The sequence below is a fragment of the Acanthochromis polyacanthus genome, chromosome 11 (assembly GCF_021347895.1).
Source record: "Acanthochromis polyacanthus isolate Apoly-LR-REF ecotype Palm Island chromosome 11, KAUST_Apoly_ChrSc, whole genome shotgun sequence".
NCBI classification, from domain to species: Eukaryota; Metazoa; Chordata; class Actinopteri; family Pomacentridae; genus Acanthochromis; species Acanthochromis polyacanthus.
The window spans coordinates 7,141,439-7,162,258 of NC_067123.1; the positions used below are offsets into that span (position 1 = coordinate 7,141,439).

The window sequence follows — 20,820 nt, forward strand, 5'->3', positions numbered from 1 at the left end:
AGATATTGTGCTGTTTGTACCACCATAAATTAAGATATAGGAAGAGGAGCTTATGAAGCAGTTTGCTCTGGAAATTTGTCCAGCAGTAAAAGCAAATACAGCTGAAGTGATTAGTCAGTTCATGTCTTTATTCAAGCAAAAATGCAAAACTGTTTACGTTTCTACATTATCAAATGTGAGAATTTGCTTAAGTACTTTTAAATGTTTTTCTTTAAATATGTTTGCTTGCATACCAAGTAAAGACAGAAATTAAAAACTAATTAAAACAGGAAAAAAAATATTCTAATGATTATTTTTTATTACAAAATATGTAATTCTAAACTGCCAATGCAAAGCATTTTAACGTTTAGCATTTTTTTTTCAAGTTTTAAACATTTATATTATTATCTTAACTGGTCTTATTAAAATTTACAACTTTTGATAAACACAAAGAGCAGCAATATAAGAATGAATTCCTGGAACCTAACTTTTTTGTTTGCCATTTCTTTTCATTTTTGGTTTTCCTGAATTTTTATTTTTTATTTTATTTTTTTCTAATTTCCTCTCTGGGATGGGCAGAAAACTGTCAATTAAAATAACTTCAGCCTCAGTTAAGTAGTGTAGGCTTTGTTTAATTATCAGATTATAATTAAATACAGGCATCTATCAGCCACCATGATAGTGTTGTGTCCAGCAAATCTCGAGAAAACCGGAAAAGCAATAATTTTAAACCTAGTAACTGCTTTATTCCAATTGTGATCAGCCCCAGTGCTAACCATGTAATTAGCCTAAATTAGCACATTTTTGTTATATTTGTGCATTAGTTCAACAACAAGTGGAACCGTTTACATAAAAACAGTGTAAAGGCCCATAGAAACTAGCTTTATGGACGCTGTTACTGCTAATTAGCGCTAAGGTTTTATTTTTAAAGACGCTGCTAGCTTGAGAGATGGGGAATCCGTGAGAATTCAAAGTCAGAGATAGCCATGAACAGGGTTTGTCGCTCAGCTGTGTTTAATCACAGTTTGAACATGTGACCTGAACGCAGCATAAACATGCGCAGACATGACGTTTCGTGCGTCTCCTTGGCGACGGAGTGGAACCGGAATGATGGAGGAGCGATGGCGAAGCACAGAATGAATTATGTGAGAATCAGTCGGTGTCGCTGCTCCGGGCGTTTACTCTGAGCTTTTAGAGCGATTTTTGAACATTTTTATCTTCTTCTTGTTGATTTGTTCCCGTTCAGGATGGAAACTGTAGCTAGTTAGCTTAAATGTTAGCCGGAACAGCGCTGCCTGCAAACACAACAGTGCACGGGTGGAAGACGTGCGCTCGGTTTATTCACAGCAGCAGCCCGAGCCGCTAACTCAGAAATACTCCCTTCAGTCAAAGTGTGAGTCCCCGCCCAGCTGGTAGGACCCGTGTTTAAAATTCAAGCTACTCATGTCACATAGAACTGGACAGTTCTCGATGTTTGGCTAACGAGCTTATGTGACACTTTAACCTTTTAGAAGTGAGCGTGAAAAATAATTATTTAATCAAGTTAATTTTGTCATGAAACTTTTAGAAAATATATTAAATGCGACCGTGTTTTCAGCATCTAAACACTGTATCGATTCTTACCAAATATATCGTCATCGAAATGGCAAGAAATTGTCATGCTTTCAAAATTTTACATGCAGCTGCAGAATTATTAATAGCAAATTTTAATGTTTTTAAAGTGAAAGTACAACCAGCAGTTGGTGCATGAACATATTACCTTTTATATAACATCCTGCAGTGGTACAAGCCTTGGTAATTAAGTTTATCTTTATGGTAAAAATGTGATTTTGGGGGTAATTTTGCATGTTTGCTGTCATTTTAAATGTTTTTTTGTTCATTTTGTGTGTAGTAGACACTTTGTGTCACTGTGTTTTCATTTTTCATCTCTGTCATTGGTTTGTGTCTCTGTGATAATTTTCGTGGCTTGGTAATTTTGTTTCTCTTATAATTACTTATTTACTTAATTTTGCCTCTTTGTGGTCAACTTCAGTGGTATTGTGGTCGTATTGTTTCTCTGTGGTCATTTTACATCTTATTGTGGTCACTTTACATCTCTTTATAGTTGTTTGGTGTCTCTTTGTGTGCAATTTCAGTCCTATTGTGATCATTTTGGCTCATATTGTGGTCATTTTTGCATCTTTTGTCGTGTGTGTGCATCATTTTTTGTGTGCATCAGAAACTGTGAGTTGACAAAGAAAGCAGAAAATCACCTTCATACCTGTTAACTCTGACTGAGCGTTTAGTTTTTGTCGACTCACACAAAGAAAGTCTGACTGTTAAACTGTCCTCATAGTTCAGCCTCTGATCTGATAAACGCCGTAAACACTAGAAAAGCTTCACTGGTTAAAATGGAAGCGTCTCGTCTAATTTAAAATCCTCTTGTAATTTATATATTATGGATCTGTATAGGATGAAGTCTGGGTTCAGACTAATTAGAGACCTGGGGTCTGGTATGTAGTGGATTAAATGAAGAATCGATTCAGAGAATTTTGCCTCGAGGAATCCAAGTAATGGGATTACTTGAATAACTTGAGGAATGGTTTCATCCCTAATTGATAGGTAAAGTGAGTAGTAATCTATCTTGTTTCTAACCGCCCTGAGGTCACAGTGATGTGTTTTAAAAATATAACTTATATGTGTCATCGTCCAATAGGGAAGGATGAGTGCTGAAGCAGCCGACCGGGTGGCTGCTGTGACCAGCGGTCGGCCCAGTACGCCTCTGCAGACGTCCTGGTTTGAGTTCCTCTTGGACGGCAGCCTGCTGGAGAAACACCTGCAGAAATCAAATGCAGGTCAGCTCGGCATTACTTTTGAAAGTTATGTACAAGTAATAAAAAAGTATCAGTAACAAAATCTAACGTCTAAAACTGTCGGGGCGTATGTGTTCCCTCAGACCCGACTCCGGTGCATCTGATCGTCCAGTTCCTGGAGCAGGCGTCCAAACCGTCGGTGAACGAGCAGAATCAGGTTCAGCCTCCAGCAGACAACCGCAGGAACCGAACCCTGAAGCTGCTGGCGCTGAAGGTCGCCGCACACATGAAGTGGGACCTGGATTCACTGGAGAAAGGGTGAGTGGGGTCGTAATGTGTGTGGGGCTCTCTGAGAATGAAATGAGGCTGCGGGTGTTTCTCAGTAACCAAATGCAGAACAGTTAAAGAGAAACGAATTATTTTAACCTCTGGAAGCCATGAGTGAACTGTTGCTTTATTCTAAGGTTAAGGGGCATACTGATTGTTACTCTCCCAAGGAACGCATCAGAGTTATGTGACGATCGACTTCTGTCTGTCTGTCTGTCTGTCTGTCTGTCTGTCTGTCTGTCTGTCTGTCTGTCTGTCTGTCTGTCTGTCTGTCTGTCAGCAACATTACTCAAAAACAGACCAACAGATTTGGATGAAATTTTCAGGGAGTACTACACTCTCTGAATGATTTTCTTGTTATTTGTGTTTGCTTTGGTTCTGATATTCTTTTGTGATCATATTGAATGGAGGGTTAGTGGGTCTCATGGATATGGGTGAGGATAATTAAGCTGATATGCTCATCTGTTTACTTTATCTGAGGAAGAGAGAGGCGGTGAGCTGGGTCGCCTTATTTTTCTTTGACCACTGTGATTACTTTGATTATGAATGTGTGCACATTATCATGAGTTGATGGTCGTTTTTCTTTCATAAAAGGCTAAATTTAGTCTCAGTGAATTCTTTTGTTTAGCTCATCAGACAAACAGGCCCAACCTTCAGTCCCTCGGTGACTCTTGTTCTTCACAGTCGCTGCACAGCTTTTACTTAAACTCTGAATAAACTGAGGTGTGAAGGCCTCCTTTACTGTGTAGCCGAGAAAGAAAATAACAGACAAAGAAGCACAAATACCAAACTTGGATAAGGATAAAACATTAAGCAGCATAGTTAGACAGATAATGTATCAGTAGAATCCTGTAACTATCTCCCCTGCTTCTTCATCCCCAGACTGACCATCCCAGTGTTGAACATGCTGCTGAATGAGCTGCTGTGTGTCAGCAAAGTGCCTCCAGGTGTGAAACATGTGGATCTGGATCTGTCCACTCTGCCTCCGACCACCGCCATGGCAGTGATCATCTACAACCGCTGGTAGGAGAGGAAACACTCACTGAGGACAGATTAAATTAGATAAATACTAAACTAGCAGAACAGTTTGACTCCAAGTGTTTATTTGCCGCCGTGTGGAAGTCACCAGCTCTGATTGTACATTAAAGGAGGAAAGTTCTCACATGAATCTCTTAATATTTAGTGTTGTAGCTGACCAGTATAAGTTTGTCATGGTATTTTCCAACATTCATTTTAATGTTGGCATCTTGAAGAAACCTTAAATATCTATTTGATTACAGAAATGTGGTTGTTAGCAACAAAAACCAAAAGGATTGAAAAAGTTTTGCTTAATATTGTTCAGTAAAGACAAGCATGGAAAAAAATAAGTTGTCTGAAGGTGAAACAATAACTTTTTTTCAACCCAAGTGAACAAGCAGGACAATGAATAAAGACTCCAGAAATATAATTCAGTGATAATATGTGGAATTGGTTTGATACATTTGGAGCATTTTAAAATCATTTTTCTTATTTTTTTGGAGTATTTGGCTTTTTCTCTTCAAAAACATGGATTGCATTTATGCTTTATTGTAGATTCATATTTAATTTTTGTATTGTTTTGGCACAAATGTGGCCCAGGTTTTGGACTTTCATTAAATCAAATCATTCTTTCACTAACATTCTTACACATCCATTGTAAAGATTATAGTAGAAAGTCAAATCACACCTTCTTCAGCCCCATTAAAAGACTTATTTTATGAGCATTCAAGCACAGGATTAATGTGTCTTTGTTGTGTTTTTTAAAGGGCCATCAGAACCATCGTGCTGAGCAGCTTTCCAGAGAAACAAACCAAACCAGGACCTCATCAGATAAACATGTAAACGCTGCTTCTTTACTTTCTTTTCAAGTTCAATTCATTTACTGAACCAATAAGCTTACCTTAAAGTCAGTACAAATGGCAGCGTTTCGGCTCAGATGCACGGATTAATGAAAAATACACATCCAGACAGATTTTATTTTGAGTTGAAATGCAAAAAGGTGTGAGCGTAAACTTCTTTTGTGCCTGAATCCAGGTTAAATATCGTTCAGCAAGAGAAAGAAATGACAGAAAACATCCTGACTGTGGTGAGTGAACATGCTTTTCATACTTGCATACGCCAATAAACAAAAATAAACATCTTTAATTAAGGTCTGTTTATCCCTGTTTTATGTTTGTCCAATTTCTTTTTTTTTAAATTCTCTTTTTTTCCATAAAGAAGTCAGTAGATAAGCAATATCTTACAAATGTACTTTACAAACTGTTTTCAATTTTGCAAACAAACAGACATACTGAACAAGCGTTAACCAGGGCAGTCGCAGTACAACTTACGTCACTTAGTCTGGTCTCTATGGGCTGATAAACTCAATCCAGCCGTTCCAGCGTTTATCAAACATTTCTGCTCTGAGTCTCGGTGCAGATGTTAATTTCTCCGTTACAAAAACATCGTGCACCACATTGAACCAGTCTCTATGGAGGGTGGCTCCTGACATAGCCATTTCTTTGTAATGACTTATTGTCAGTAGAATTCTAGACAAATATGTCCTAGGGTAACCAATTGTTTTTCCAGTTTCAAAGAAATTCGAGCAGTAGTTTCATGGATCTGTGTCCGTTTTTTCTCCTCTATTATTATTATTCTTCCCTCAGCTGAAGGAGCAGGCGACCGACTCCATCACCGTCCTGGAAGGAGCTCTGCAGCTGAAGAAGGACTTCTACGTCCACACTCTGAGGACTCTGGACCTGCTGGCCGCTGACGCTGCCGCTAACGGAGAAACCGAATCCTCCACAGCCGGGCTTCGAATCAGCGCCGATGACCTGCACTGTCAGGTTGGTGGAGCACTCACGGTTCTTTCTGGGGATTAGATCATCCTGGATGCAGTGGTTTGTGCTTCAGAAAGATGTTTTTACTCTAAAGCTGTATTCTGTGTTTCAGGTGCATTATGATCTGGGAGGTATTTTCTTCCAACAAGGCTGCACCGACCAGCCAACCTATGAGAAGGCCAGAGATCACTTCAGACAGACCAAGGAGCTCTTGAAGAAGGTAGTTAGACTCGATTTCAACCATAAGAAAACCCGAAACTACTGACTTTGAGTTGCAGTTCTGACCTTTGAGTGATTCGTTTATGTCTTTCAGCTGGACTCGACCGTCCACGTCCACCTGGACGAGAAGCGTCTGGCCGGTTACTGGAACGCCTGCAGAGCTCTGACCGGAGACTGTGACCCCTGCGACCCCCAGACGACCCCCTACGACCAGATCAACAGCCTGATCCGAGCCCACAACCACCAGGTCAGAGCGAAAACGGGACGACGATGAAACCAAAATATAGAAACTATTGCTGCTCTGCCAGCTCTGACATGCCTGATGTTTTTATGGCATAAAATATGGATGTTTATGAAGATATATGTAACATTTTAGCTTGATATATCAAATACTTTCTGAGATATAATTTTTTATAAACTGGCTGTTGACCCACTTTTAGCAGGTTTTCTCACATTGAAATTTGCAGCTGTTTGAACAACAATATCTCAGGAACTATTAAAGATAAAAGCCAGAATTCTTCACTGTTATTTCTCCAATATTGGACAAGTAGATCAAACTATATCTGATTAATAATGAATTGATTTATGGAAAAATGTTGAAGCTCCCATCTCTGAGAAAAGCTAAACTTTATTAATCCTGAAGGGAATTCTTGTGGCAGATATCGCTCATAAAATCGAGTGATTCAACATGAGAAATGCAGCACCTAAAAAGAAGTATGATACATTACTGAAATAAATGAGTAAACTAAAAGAATACTAGAACAGTAAAAAGTATTGCCTGCAGCTATACTGATGTAATTAATATTATCACACATACTAATGAAATATTGCACCTGAAATATATCGTGCGTTACGCTGACAATGTTGTGCACACATTAACAAATACACTGATAATGCAGAAGTCAATTAGTGATATTTTCTGATCCACGTGTAGCTGTATGTCACAATAATACAAAACTAAACCTATAAAATGCTTTAAAATGTGATCTACCTGGTCACCACAGAGGAAAAGAAAGATAATTTCACGTTCTGATGAGCTGTTTCCACAAAACCAATAAAAGTACACAAGAGGTGTGGAGTTTTTAAAAAATACTTTTGATTTTTAAACCCTGATTTGTAGAAATGTAAGCTTTTAAAAAAAAAAGACCCGTCTCTGAGATAAGATGGGACATCATTTTTTTTAATCCTGAAGGAAATTCTGGTACCAAAATCTTGCTCAGATAAAGCTTTGTAGGCACAAATCTCCTAAAAGTGGTCTGACAGATAATTACAAACGTACACATCTGGAAAGTATTTGAAAAAACTGTTACCATTCCAATTACAGAGCAAATTTCAGGAATGTGTTGGTGGTTATATATTAAGAGAAGAATTCAGTTTCAGGATACCAAAACATAGAACAACGATGAAAAGTTTTAGCCCTACAACAAATGAGGTACGGCTCTGGAATAAACTTCTTTTTTTTTTCCACATTTATTTTATATTTATACAGTACACAGACAAACAGGGAGCAAGATACAAGAAAACAAAAGACAGAATTGAAACAGAAGAGAATAAATAATAGTAAAAAAAGAAAAGAAAAAACTCAATGACAATAATAAATGATAAATGAAATAGTATAAATTGTAACGATATGAAAACAACAACAATAGAGGTCATTACATGGGTAATGGTCATCAGCAGATAGGGAGGGGACAATAACAATAGCATATAATATAGTAACTACAGTGGTATATAATCGAGTAACTACAATAATAATCATACTAGTATAATATGGTAATAATAATAATAATAGTGATAATACCAGTAAAAATAATAACAGCAATAGAGAGAATAATAGCAATAGTGGTGGTCGTAATGACAATAAAATTAGCAGCAGCAGTAGCAATAGCAGTAGTAATAACAACAACAAAAACAATAACAATTATATCAAACCGTAAACAAACAAACAAACAAAAAGATCAAAAGCAAAGTAGGACAGTGTGGTAGTAATATAGTAGCAGTGGTGGCATCAGCAGTAGTTGTATTATAACTGCAGGTGGTTTGAGAAGTCAGCAACAATATAGTATTCAGTATGTAATAATAATTACAGTATCACAAACAATCAAAATAAAATAACATAAAATAAAAAATAGTCAAAATATTGAGTCTGGCATTTTCCATCCACATCCTGTCTCCTATCTCTTCTTTTTTTTTTACAGAGCACATTTCAGGAATGTGTTGGTGGTTATATATTAAGAGAAGAATTCAGTTTCAGGATACCAAAACATAGAACAACGATGAAAAGTTTTAGCCCTACAACAAATGAGGTACGGCTCTGGAATAAACTTGAGACGGATCTGAAACAATGTTCAAACATCAGCCAGTTTAAATATAAATACAAACAAAAAATCTTTGGAAGGTACAGTGAAGATGAACTTAATTATCACTATCACTGTAGTTTTGATCTGTATTTCATTGACGCATAGTGTTTAAGTTAGTTGCCTTTGCCTAAACAAAAATGTTGGCGGTGAATTTGTTTCATTGGATATTTCTGGAACTGACTGAAATGGGTGAATGAATTTAGGGGTGGGATTAAATAAGTTTAACGTCTTCCCACTCCCTTTGGAACATGTTGAAGTTTGTTTTCTCCTCTTACTCGTTATAGCATGATGGAATATTAATGGTTTTTTGTGATACATTAATTGAATGTTATTCATTACATGTTTGAAATAAATAAATAAATGAAACGGAATATCAATTTTACAGATGGTTCATGATAAAGCTGGAATCAAATCGGAGACGATCGAGCAGAAGGAACGTGATGACTTTAGATGGAAATCCCCAAAAGGTTTTGGCTTATGTGAGGTGTTTGGCAGTAAAGTGCAGAACTTGTTCATAAATTCCTCCTCGTCTCTCTTCCAGGCCGTCATGGAAGCCTTCATCAAAGACAACGTGTCCCGCAGTTTACCGAACCACTTCAGACGCTCGGTTCTCAGAGAGTTCTTGTACAAAGTCCAGCAGGGGTGAGGCCACAAAAACATTCAAACCTGTTCACACACTGCAGTCAGACTGTAGACTTAGAAAAGTCTGTTTATGTTGTTCAGAAAGCCGTGCACTGCTTGTTTCTTCAGAGCTTTAAACTGGAACAATCTTCCTCGTGCAATTTAAGAGTTCCCCCTCCACTGACATTTGTAGGACAAATCTCAAGACATGCATGTTTTCAATGGCTTTTGGTAGTTTTTAATGTTCTTAAATTGTAGTATTTTATATTTATTTTATCCTAGAATTTGATCTTACAAGTTGCGATCCTGTTTTGCCTTGTTTTAGTATTTTGTAGTTTTGTTTTCTTTCATAAAATGATTTTATAATTACTCCTCCAAGGAAGATAGTGGAGTTACGATGATTAGTGTACGTTTGTCCGTCCATCTGTCTGTCTGTCAGCAACATTACTCAAAAACAGACTCATGAATTTGGATGAAATTTTCAGGGAAGGTCAGAAATGACACAAGGACCAATTTTATCAGTGATGCAGCTTATAGTCTGGATCCACAGATTTGTTAAATATTTTTGTATCATTGCCAGATAGCGGCACGGCGTCACTGTAACCATGACAACCAGTGAACACTACGTCAGCTGCCTGCTGATGATCACATGATTGTGATTCTACTACAAATCCACCACTGAGGACTTATCAGGACATATCCATCAGAAATGATACAAAGAACAACTGATTAAATTGTGGGGGTGTTTCTGAGTCCCATTAATTCCCGCCGCTATGGAATAAATTTCCTATCATAATTCAAGAGCATTTTAAATTGATCTGAGGGCAGCATTTATCGATTTCATTCTCAGATTTCGTGATATTGTCTCTCAGAACTCTGCTCTCGCGCTCAAACTTGCTCTGCGCGTGCTCAAACTGTGTCCTCGCACTCGGTTACGATGCTGCTCGCGCAGATTTCTTGCGCTCCAACTCAAACTCTTCCTCTTGCGCTGACGGAACTTACAAGACTTTTCATTTTGGAATTTGAGAAACACTAATGGACATTTTTCAGCATTTTGTTGCATTTTAAAGATCAAACAATTAATAAATTAATGCAAAAATAATAATTAAAAAATTAATGGACACTAAAATGAATCATTAGATGCAGCCCTATTAAAACTAAACTTACCGGCCACAAATCAAATGCAATTAAATACAGCAGGATCATAACAGAACTGGAGGACATTTTATGTCCCATTCATCAAATTTCAAATAATCCATGTCCAAAATACTAAAACATGCAGTTGTTGTTTAAATGTTCTTGTCCTGAGACCAAATCTTTAAAAACAATAAATAAATCGGAGAATGTTTATAAAGAATTTAAAAAACCAAATAAGTCTGGAGTTTCCCCTAAAATTCCATTTTTCTCTTGTCCCACCCCCCTGATGACCAAATTGAATGTCAAATAAAACTGTTAATATTAAATGTAATATTAACTGTATATACATCTAGTGTATTAATATCTCTTTAACGTGTGTTTTCTCTCCACAGCCTTCAGGTCATCTAAATTCATGTATCCCTGCTTTTCTCCCTAAAGCACCACAGTTATTAAAACATCACGCAACACTGGTTCATATAGCTCAACAACAAAATATAAAAACATTTTCTTTACCATGTTCACACCGGTTTTCTCTCTCAATAGCATTATCCATCATGTCATATCTATGTACATACCCATATGTACATTTATCAAGCCTCATCTGTAGATGTGAAAGGTGTCCATAGTCTTTAGTTTATCTTCATTTGTTGGCTTTATTGTAACTTATCTTGACTTGACTCATCTTGACTTAACTTATCTTGATTAAATGGATCTTGATTTACCTTGACTTTTCATATCTTGACTCAGCTTATCTTGACTTATCTTATATTGACTTCACTAATCAATGTTGTTTTACTTAAATGTATTGGCGTCCTGCTGCGTTCTCTTTCTAGATAAACACACACCCAGATGTACACAGGATGTAAAAGAAAACAAGGTTTGTCGGTGAGAACAGCTTCTTCTGTAAATCCAGGGTCCGGTTATAACGCTAACATCCCTGTTTCAGGAGCTTTCAGTGGTGGAAAGAGCTCAGAGTGCAGCTCCTTATACAGCAAATTGCGTTGTTCTGTGTGATCTGAACACGTCTCTATTTTTATTTTTTGTCTTCTCTAATTCAGATCTCACTGAAGTTGTTGGTTTTTAAGTTTCAATAAATAATTTGATGGAATGCCAGATGTGAACTGCTTCCAAGAATGTTTCGAAAGACATTAAATTATACACAAAGTATGTCATATTCTGAACAATTTTGAACTGTGTTGAAGTCAGGTCATTTAAAAGCAAATCTAACTGCTTTTTCTTGTAAGGTATGTCAGTGCAGCTCATCGTTGAAACAAATGTGACTCTCCTGTGTCTGGTTCAGTGTTGAAGAAGCTCCACGTTGATCCACCATCAGTGAAGAAAACACTCTGATCATCTGACTTAACAGTAAACCAGTCTAGTTGTAGTGAAATAGTGATAAATATGAACAACACAAATATGGAGTCGCTTTGAAACGTGTCCAGACCGTTCAAACATTTAATTTTTTTTTGTGCTGAATGAATACAAGTTTCCTCCATCAGTCTGTCATCAACAACCCAACATGACAAAGAGTAAAACTTCTTTTCACAGATTTTTGTAAATTTATTAAACATCAAAACTGAAATACCTCAAAATCACTTTTCACAAAACATCACAAAAGTAAATCTTAATTGTTATGATATTTATTCAAGAAGTATTAAATTCACATTAATACAGCAAGATGTGAAAAACAATGTTACTAAAAGGTACTTTCAGTACACATTTTTTAAAAAATGTTTACAATAAATTATATCTTACGGTTGACAATATTTCAATGTCATGCTTAAAACATGAGATCATATTAAACAGTCCAAAAGTTTTTAAAGTGAATCTTTGCTACAATAAACAGCTTTTATATTTTTACAATGATTATTTAATAAGATTAGATGTTGTGCTAATAATTATAAATAACATCAAAATGTTTAAAGGCCATTTACATTTTATTTGTAAAACACATGAACAGTTTTAAATATATTTTAACAATAAACAAAGGAAATATTACATTTTACAATGTTTATCTTACAGGTTCTTGTGTTAGAATAAACAATAACAGTTTTAAAGTTTTTATATTAAACTAAGTAAGTTATTGATGTCAGTTTTTTTCTTTTACATTTTAATTAACCCTCCTGTTGTCCTCATTTACAGGCACCAAAAAATATTGTTTCCTTCTCTGAAAAAAAAAATCCAAAAATTCAGCAAAAAAATTCCCCAAATTTCTGAAAATTTGCAAAATCTTCAGGAAGAAAATTCCATTATTCCTTAAAAGTGTCCTTTAAAAGTTTTATTCTTTAAAAAAAAAATCCCCACATTTGTGGGATGATGAGTAAAAATCTTCCAAAAAAATCAGAAAAATATCTGAAGTGATGACATATATATCAGTAACACTTCTAATATTTTCTTCAAGAACATTCACATAAAAATCAACCAAAACTGGATTTTGGTTGATTTTGTTGTGAATGGTCTTAAGAAACATTTTAACATTTCATTTTTCCACCAAAAACTGTTCAAAGATTTCCCAAAAATGTTGAAAATGTGGACATCAGAAGTGTCTCTGTGAAAATATATATATTTTTCCACATTTTCAAACTTTAAAACGGGTCAACTTTGACCTGCAGGACAACAGGAGGGTTAAACTAGCAAATCTAACTTTTGACAATGTTTATCTCCAAAGTTCTCATCTTACGTTGGATCATAACAAAGATATTCAAAAGGTTTTTACATTAAACATTAACAAAGCAGTAAACATCTTCTCTGTCTGGCTGTCAGAGCTCAGAGACAAACAGGTGGCAGCTTCCTCTGTCTTCATTTGATGCTTTGTGAGGAGCTTCCTAAACCCACCGGCACAGAACCAGCACATGATGGAAACTAGTTCTGTGCAGGCAGAGTCAGGACGCCCCTCAGCGGCTGGAGACGTTGCTGTTGGAGGCAGGGGCGTCTGAATTGGAGCGCTGACCTGGCAAACAGAAAAACAGGACCCAAAAATCAAACTTTGACTCGTTCCTGGCTGCTGAACTGTTGAATTATAATTATCAGTGCTTCTTAACAGACATGGAGCCATAAATAAATGTACAGTAGGTGTGGAACGGTTCTAAGCTCTATCAGTTCACATCAACATACAGAAAGTTTACTTTAGCTCATCACCACTTCATGTCCCTGTTGGTGCTTTTGTCGTCTTTGTGAAGACTCACTTAGTCAGCTGACTGAAAACGCTCCTCCAACCCTCCAGTGGGTTCCTGGTCGTCCATCCTTCTGGTCTGGTCCGTCCGGTCCTCTCTGCCCATCATCCAGGAGTTCCCTGAACGGAACTCCTGGATGATGGATGAAGAAACAAAACATAAAGTTCTACAGTCAGTAAAATGCTTCAATTATAAATGATCATGAAGAGATATTAAATCCTGAGAAACTGATGAAGTAATAACTTACCTTTTTCGGAGGAAGAAAGAAACAGAGTTAGTATCATGGATAATAGTTAAATATTGAAAAATGTGCAGTTGGAATTTTGCTTACCTCTGATAGAGAGAAGAAGAAACACACCTGTATTTGTCAGGTGCTCATACCTACCACCTCCCACATTGTCTGATGACGCTAAGACATGTGAAGGAGGATTTTTACTATTTGCAGGGATCTTGATGTTTTTTGATCCGTGCAGTAAGAAGTGGGAGCTGCCTGTCAGCTGGAACTTCTCCGATCAGAGCTTCCACCAGTTTCAGGACTAATCGGAGTCGCTATCATCTGGACTCCGAAAAGGCCTGAACCAGCTTCCACCCGTCACAGAGAAGCCCGGGCTTGATGTGGAGGGACCCGACGCACTGTGGTCTGTGGACGAAGTGGATGGTCCAGGCTGTGCGTCGTCCTCTTCGCTGACCCGCTGCCTCTTCGTACTTACCTGGGCCTCCACATCGCACTCCTCCCGGATCCTCTTGAGGAAGGAGCTGATGTGGACGGCAAGGTCCTCTGGGGGAGCAGCGGGAGCAGCGATGACCGGAGCACCAGCAGGAGGGGGGAGACGCTGGACAAGGGGGGAGCGGGGTCGGCCGTCCTCTTCTTCGCCGTCCTCCAGGTCTTCTTCGTCCTCGTCCAGGCTGTCGTAGCCGGAGTCTTCGCTGGTGCTCCAGTCGGACCAGGCGTCGGAGTCTTCCGTCTCGGGGTCTTCCTCTTCAGAGTCTTCTTCCTCTGGGTCTTCTTCCTCTCGGTCTTCTCCCTCTGGGTCTTCTTCTTCCTCGTATGGAGCCAGAACATCGTAGAAGATGGGAGCGTCGTCGTCATCAAAGATCCAGATGGTCTCCGGGAATCCGACGGCAGGGGGATGCTCCACGGCGTAGTCCACAGACCCTGAGAGGAAACAAGGTCATCACATGTTAGTACTTCTAACATCATTAGATATCAGGACTAAATCATCTACAGTCACAACTAAAGTTAATAACAGTTCACTATAACCATCCAACAACGGTGTCAACGCCACAAACACTAAATCAGTAATTCTGCAGTCTGTTCTTTCATGTGAGACTTTATGAAAACAATTATTTACTCTACTTTGGTCACTTGGAAAAACTTAAGTCTTGACAATTCAGATGAAGAGTTTGTTCATATTCATAGTGATTTAGTAAATAGAAATGTGTAAATGATGTGCTGTAATGCAACACAACACAATGCAACACAACACAGCTGAACACGGCACACCACAATATAGCACAACACAACACAGCTGAACATGACACACCACAATGCAGCACAAAGCAGGACAGCACAACACACTACAACACAACATAGTACAATATAACACTACGAAGTTCAACACAATTACAAATAACACAGCACAGATAAAGTACAATGCAACAGGGCACAACAGAACTCAAAACAACACAACACCACACAGCACAGTGCAGCACAACACAACACAACGTAGTACAACACAATGCAACACAACACAGGAAACCATCACACTACACAGGATTACACAACAAAACATAACAGAGACCCACACAACCCACCATCATACAGTTTACCACAAAACAACGTAATATGACACAACATAGCAAAACACAACTCAGAACAACACAATAAAACACAGGATAACACAAATACACACAATATAATTTAATACTACACAGCACAATATAACACAACACAACAAAAGACGGCACTTTACCTCTCTGATCATTAATGTTACAACCAAAACATGGCAACAGGCAACAATGAAGTCACATTTTATGACTAATTATTATGACTGTCGCTGGTTCAGGTCATCATCACACCGATCAGCCACATCATTAAAACCCATTGACAAAGTGTGCAACGTTTATTTTTTTCCATAATAACATAATGTTCTGCTAGGAAACCTTGAGTCCTGGTATTTATCTGGAAGCTATTCTGACATGTACCACTGATCACTGTTCAAAAGTTTGGGGTCACTTACAGAATGTCCTTATTTTTGAAAGAAAAGCAGTTTTTATCCATGAAGTTAACATTAAATGAATGATGAATCCAGTGTAGACATTGTTAATGTGGTAAATGACTGTTCTAGCTGGAAACAGCTGATTTTTAATGGAATATCTCCATAGGGGTACAGAGGAACATTTCCAGCAACCATCACTCCTGTGTTCTAATGCTACATTGTGTTAGCTGATGGTGTTGAAAGGCTCATTGATGATTAGAAAACCCTTGTGGAATTATGGTAGCACATAAATAAAACATGAATAAAAGCATTGAATAAATCATGAAATTGTCTGGATGACCTCAAACTTTTGAACAGTAGTGTACATAAACTTTGCTCCAGACCAAGAACCCTCCTTGTGGGTAACAACTAGGCTTGTCATGATACCAGAAATTTAGTAGTCGATACCAATACCACTTAAATTCTACGATACTCGATACCACTCGATACCACGGTAGCGGAGGTAGCAGGTGCGTTGTGCCACAGAAATGACCGTCTGTGTCAAACACCATGAGCTGTAGAGTAGTCCAGATATATATTTTAGATATATTTATATATTAAAGGAGGCTTCGAGGCACACAATTTGCCCCGAGGATATTTTGTAACCGAATTATTCGGATTATCCGAGGAATCTTTTCAGCCCTAAACCTATTATGCGGGACAAACAAGGCTGGACACGCTTGTTATTTTGCCATGCAGCTCATTTACTATGGACTGGGCTCATCTCATTGTAACGTAATTAGATATGAGCAACAATGATAACACGTGAATTCAAATGCATTCACCTTGAATTCTGTGTACAACTGTGTACAACTCTGGTACAACGCGGGCCGCCGAACCCTCTATGGTTCAGCGGCCCGCGGGCGGGCCGTTTTGATATCTGCCTAAGCATTTTTCGAAATAGAACAACACTGCCAACTTGATGATAGAAACATTATACACCGATGGAAAGCTTAGATTCTCATGAATCCGCCGGTATAAACCACTTTCAGATGTGATTACCACAGCGGGTAATATAAACACATTTGTCCGACAAACAACGAATATTCATCCATCCGTTCTCTATACTCGGCTTTAACGTGCACAGCGCGACTCACATTTGTGGGTTCATTATTACACACAGATGAAAATATTCCACAAAAACGCCCATAATCCAACCTTGGATATCCAGACGAAACAAGCCAGTAAAATATTTTGTCCAAAACACGTCTTGAAGTCGGTATATAATCCACGAATAGGTCGTTTTCAATAATGCACCTCGCGATGCGCGTCCAATATTCCCTGTATTTCTCGTCATATTTTTATTTACAAATAAAATATTAGCGATTTTTTTTGTACTGAAAATGGCTGGAATTGACTGTACCTTATAGGGCTACATGTTTCGCCAAGTTGGACGTGTTGCTCCCCTTCGCTGTGCTGCGGTGACGCATTTTTTCCAGACGGGTTTTTCAGGATCAATAACCAATCCGTCCTCGTCAGCCTCGAATCCAAAAGAATTCCAGACGCGACTTCTGGCGGGTTTTTTCCAACTAATTGAGGGGCAGCTGCTGTTGTCAGCCAGGTGCGTGTGCCTCCACCATGCTGCATGTAGTTGATGGCTGAATCCCAAACCGCCCCTCACACACTCCCCCTCCACTACCGAGTGTCACTCCAAAAGAAGTCACTCTCGCAGCTGTGGAGGGCACCTATTATTGAAGGGGGAGGGTATAAATACGATCGTCAGGAATGGGACGCCCTGTCGCCTCACCGGAAAACGGAAGACGTCATCGCCATGGTAACACAAAGACGCCTACTGTGCATGGCTGTAGCGCTGTGGCACAGGTTGCAACTAACAAGGATCGCTGCTGCTTCCAGAAGACGAAAGCGTCCCACTTTTTTTCACTCACATGTTTTCCAATCCTATTATCTGGCATTTCAAATCCAACAAATGAATGAATAAATGAATTCTGTCAGTTGTGTTCAAATTTTAAGGTGTCAGGGGGTGGACAATTAAATCACACGTCAGCAGAGAAGAGGATTTGTTTCTTTTGATCTTTTTTCACCACTCTTTTTGTGATGTTCTGTCAGTGTGAAAAAGGCGTGGGAGAAATAAAGGACGCATGTGGAACTTACATCGATATGTTGTTTCCTCCTCCATTTCGACGTTGCACTTCCTGAAAAAGTTGTCCAGAGTGAGCATCGATGCAGACTCGCTATTTAAGGGCTGAACAGTCCACTATCCCTCCGCACTACGCGGTTTGGGACGGCCCTTAATATGGAGGACCCTCCGCGAGAACGCGCAAACGGAGGGGTAGTGTGTAGGGATAGTGTGTAGGGGGCGGTTTGGGATTCAGCCGATCTCTTTGCAGCGTAGTCAGTCATGTGATCAGCACTGTGTGAGGGTTGCCAGATAATCGCTCATTTACAGCCAAAAAAACAGAAGAAGCAGCCAGATCTGGCTCCTCGGTACCTACAGTACTTTGGGTAGTCTAGAAAAGTCAGTACATTTTCTGAATCTTAGTACTGACTTGGTACCGAAGTATCGGTTCTCGTGACAAGCCGAGTAACAACAGACCCCATTCAGACAACATGCCCCGCTACACCTCAAAAACCACCTAAGAACAGCTCGAGGAACATGACCAAGAGCTCAAGGCACTGACGCAGCCTCAACACTCCCTAAATCCCAATCCAGTGGATCATCGATGGGTCCAATCCATCGAGGCCGAAGCCAAACGCTGTAAGCCACTTGACCAAAAAGATCTGCTAGCTTCCTGATGCCACCAGAGATCCTGTATCTTTGCCCCGACATGTCAGAATGAAGAATAAATGTTATTTCGGTGGTTTTCATGTTATGGCTCGTCAATGCAAATGCGTGTGCAAAAATTTCATGGCTATCTGTTCAATATTTGTCATAATGTTTCACCATAAGGCGACCCGATGACCCATGTCTTTTAGGGTTCATAATCAGAAGTTTTAATTCCCAGCCAGTACAGATCATCTCTTTCCCCACAGCTTCCATTTGTTTTTCCTCTAACTGTCCACTAAAGGCCAAAAAAAAGACATTTTAATACAAATGTCAACCACTCTGGAGGAAATGTGAGCAGATAATGGAACTCCTTCGGTGCTATTTGTAGTAAATTTCATGACAATTGTTGAGATATAGATGACTGAAAATACGACCGCTGTTTGTTTAAATCTGAGCAGCTTCTGAACAAAGTGACCACAGACGACTCTCATCCACCCCCCCTTCATTAAATGCCTCACAGTAACATTGACAGTAACGCATGGCTTATAAAAGTACAGTACAGTGATTAATATGGCGTGTTTCGACTTCGACACGTGGAGGTCGGTGCGGCGTCCTCAGCCGATCCCTGCTGAACGTGCGGCTTCGACGTAACAGTGACGAGACGCTTGCAGAAGCCCAGAGTGTCCAACTGTGGATGAGATCTTAAATACGAGAGGAGTCCGATCTGCCGTCAGTACTGGAAGGAGATGACGGAGTTCACTTTGTAGACGTGATACGAGCGATTCCAGAAGACTCGGGTGAAGTAGTTCGTGTACGGAGAGTAGTTCATCTTTATCTCGTGGCAAAAACGTCCGTGCTTGGAGAACGAGTAGATCTCTCCTTTATCGTAGACCACCTGGAAAAGACAAAACACGCCCATGATCAATGAAACATTGGTGGAGCTTTCTGAGGATTCGGCTTCATCAATACTACACAGAGTAGTCAGACAACAAAATGCCGTTTATAATCTAATCAGCAACGCAAAGGCGGCAGTAAAGTGTGTAATATGTAATGTTCATAATTAACCCTTTAAGCGTCAGTGTACCGCCGGCGGTACACCTACTAATTTGCATAGGAATTTCAAGAATGTCCGACGGGTGCAAACGCGATTATACAAACACTATACACCGATGGAAAGCTTAGATTCTCATGAATCCGCCGGTATAAACCACTTTCAGATGCGATTACCACAGCGGGTGAGAAAAACACATTTGTTCGACAAAAACAAATATTCATCCATCCGTTCTCTATACACGGCTTCAAAGCACACAGCGCGACTCACATTTCCGGGTTTATTATTACACACAAAAAAAAAGACTCCACAAAAAACGGCCATAATCCAACCTTTTACATCAGATGACACAAGCCAGTAAACTATTTTGTCCAAAACATGTCCTGAAGTCGGTATAAAATCCCCGAATCGGTCGTTTTCAAGGAAATGCACCTCCCGATGCACGTCCAATATTCCCCGTATTTTTCGTAATTTTTTTTATTTAAAAATAGAATATTAGCGATTTTTTGTACTGAAAACGGCTGGAAATGACTGAAGCTTAAAGGGTTAATGTAATGAGCTGTATCAAAGTTCAAGATTTTTATTTACTTCACAAAATAGACGGTCTAGGCACAGAGGAAATCTTGTGCAGGGCCTCTTGGAGTTGAAAAATAAAAAAGAAACACCAATCAAAATAGGAAGTACAAAACAAAACATTTTACAAGAGAAATAAAAGATAAAATACAAAAAGATGACAAGTAATTCATATTATACAAAATTTGAATGCAGGACTTAGTAGTGGAGTATTTCTAGGGTGGTATAAAAACTTCTACTTGAATAAGAGTTTGATTCCTTCTCCTAATGGTTCTCTGACTTTAACTACTAGAAAAAGTGTCTTTAATGATCAAATCCAGTCTTGATTTAGTAAAATCTACTGAAGTAAAACAGTTAATTCTGACACCATCAGTCTCATCCTTTATGGGATCGTACAGACTCTGTAATTAAAACATTTAAGATCATTTGAGCTTCATTACCTCTAAGATGAAGTCCACGATCCGTTTACTAGGCTTGAGGAGCAGCTGCTGGAAACGAATGCTGAGGATTTCTCCTTCCAGAGCGTCTCTCACGGCGTTACAGACACAAAGTTGATGACAAACTTCATCCAGACCGGACTCCCTACACAGACACACATCACAGTGTACAGTTATATACAATTATTACACAATACAGTGCACAGGATGTTATAAATGAGTTTCTAACAAAGCCACTTACTGCTTAGTGCAAAATATGAATTTCAAACTCAGAAGTCTGCAGTTACATGCATGAGGCTCAGTTTATTCATCAAATAAGAGCTAAACATGG

At 38.8% G+C, this 20,820-nt stretch overlaps 3 protein-coding genes across 12 annotated transcripts in view; 2 read left to right on the forward strand and 1 right to left on the reverse strand.

Moving 5' to 3' along the window:
• The window catches only part of LOC127536016 (integrator complex subunit 8-like), a 91,756-nt gene that overhangs the window by 61,008 nt on the left and 9,928 nt on the right, over positions 1-20,820 (reverse strand). For 3 of the 8 annotated variants that reach the window (XM_051955167.1, XM_051955168.1, XM_051955169.1), the window contains exons 11-12: positions 20,493-20,634; positions 18,914-19,323 (exon numbers count right to left, since the gene is read on the reverse strand). The exons of 3 other annotated variants lie outside the window; for them this stretch is intronic. In XM_051955167.1, the coding sequence (XP_051811127.1) occupies positions 19,159-19,323; positions 20,493-20,634 (307 nt within the window). In that variant the 3' untranslated portion in view covers positions 18,914-19,158. Of the gene's footprint in view, positions 1-18,913; positions 19,324-19,358; positions 19,397-20,067; positions 20,116-20,492; positions 20,635-20,820 lie in introns of those variants that run through there. 2 more of the 8 variants (XM_051955170.1, XR_007945001.1) reach the window with 2 other exon arrangements.
• LOC127536018 (integrator complex subunit 8-like) overlaps positions 1-20,820 on the forward strand; it is an 89,158-nt gene that overhangs the window by 56,130 nt on the left and 12,208 nt on the right. The gene's annotated exons all lie outside the window — the stretch shown is intronic.
• On the forward strand, positions 1,020-10,999 carry LOC127536017 (integrator complex subunit 8-like). 3 transcript variants are annotated; one of them, XM_051955174.1, is made up of 11 exons: positions 1,020-1,124; positions 2,675-2,813; positions 2,915-3,089; positions 3,981-4,121; positions 4,883-4,954; positions 5,151-5,202; positions 5,762-5,941; positions 6,048-6,155; positions 6,249-6,401; positions 9,056-9,156; positions 10,665-10,999. In XM_051955174.1, exons 1-11 carry the CDS (start codon positions 1,035-1,037, stop codon positions 10,678-10,680), a joined length of 1,227 nt encoding a protein of 408 aa, XP_051811134.1. In that variant the 5' UTR covers positions 1,020-1,034; the 3' UTR covers positions 10,681-10,999. The 3 variants fall into 3 exon arrangements, with proteins under 3 accessions (XP_051811134.1, XP_051811133.1, XP_051811135.1); XM_051955173.1 differs by lacking the exon at positions 10,665-10,999 and adding an exon at positions 9,238-10,658; XM_051955175.1 differs by lacking the exon at positions 10,665-10,999 and adding an exon at positions 9,238-10,658 and having other exon boundaries at positions 1,065-1,391.

Bases quoted from the DNA above. Each gene is read 5' to 3' on its own strand.
- LOC127536017 (XM_051955173.1), top strand. From the start codon at position 1,035: ATGCGCAGACATGACGTTTCGTGCGTCTCCTTGGCGACGGAGTGGAAC. The intron at 3,090-3,980 runs GTGAGTGGGGTC...CTTCATCCCCAG, and splicing joins CTGGATTCACTGGAGAAAGG to ACTGACCATCCCAGTGTTGA. The intron at 4,955-5,150 runs GTAAACGCTGCT...GCCTGAATCCAG, and splicing joins GGACCTCATCAGATAAACAT to GTTAAATATCGTTCAGCAAG.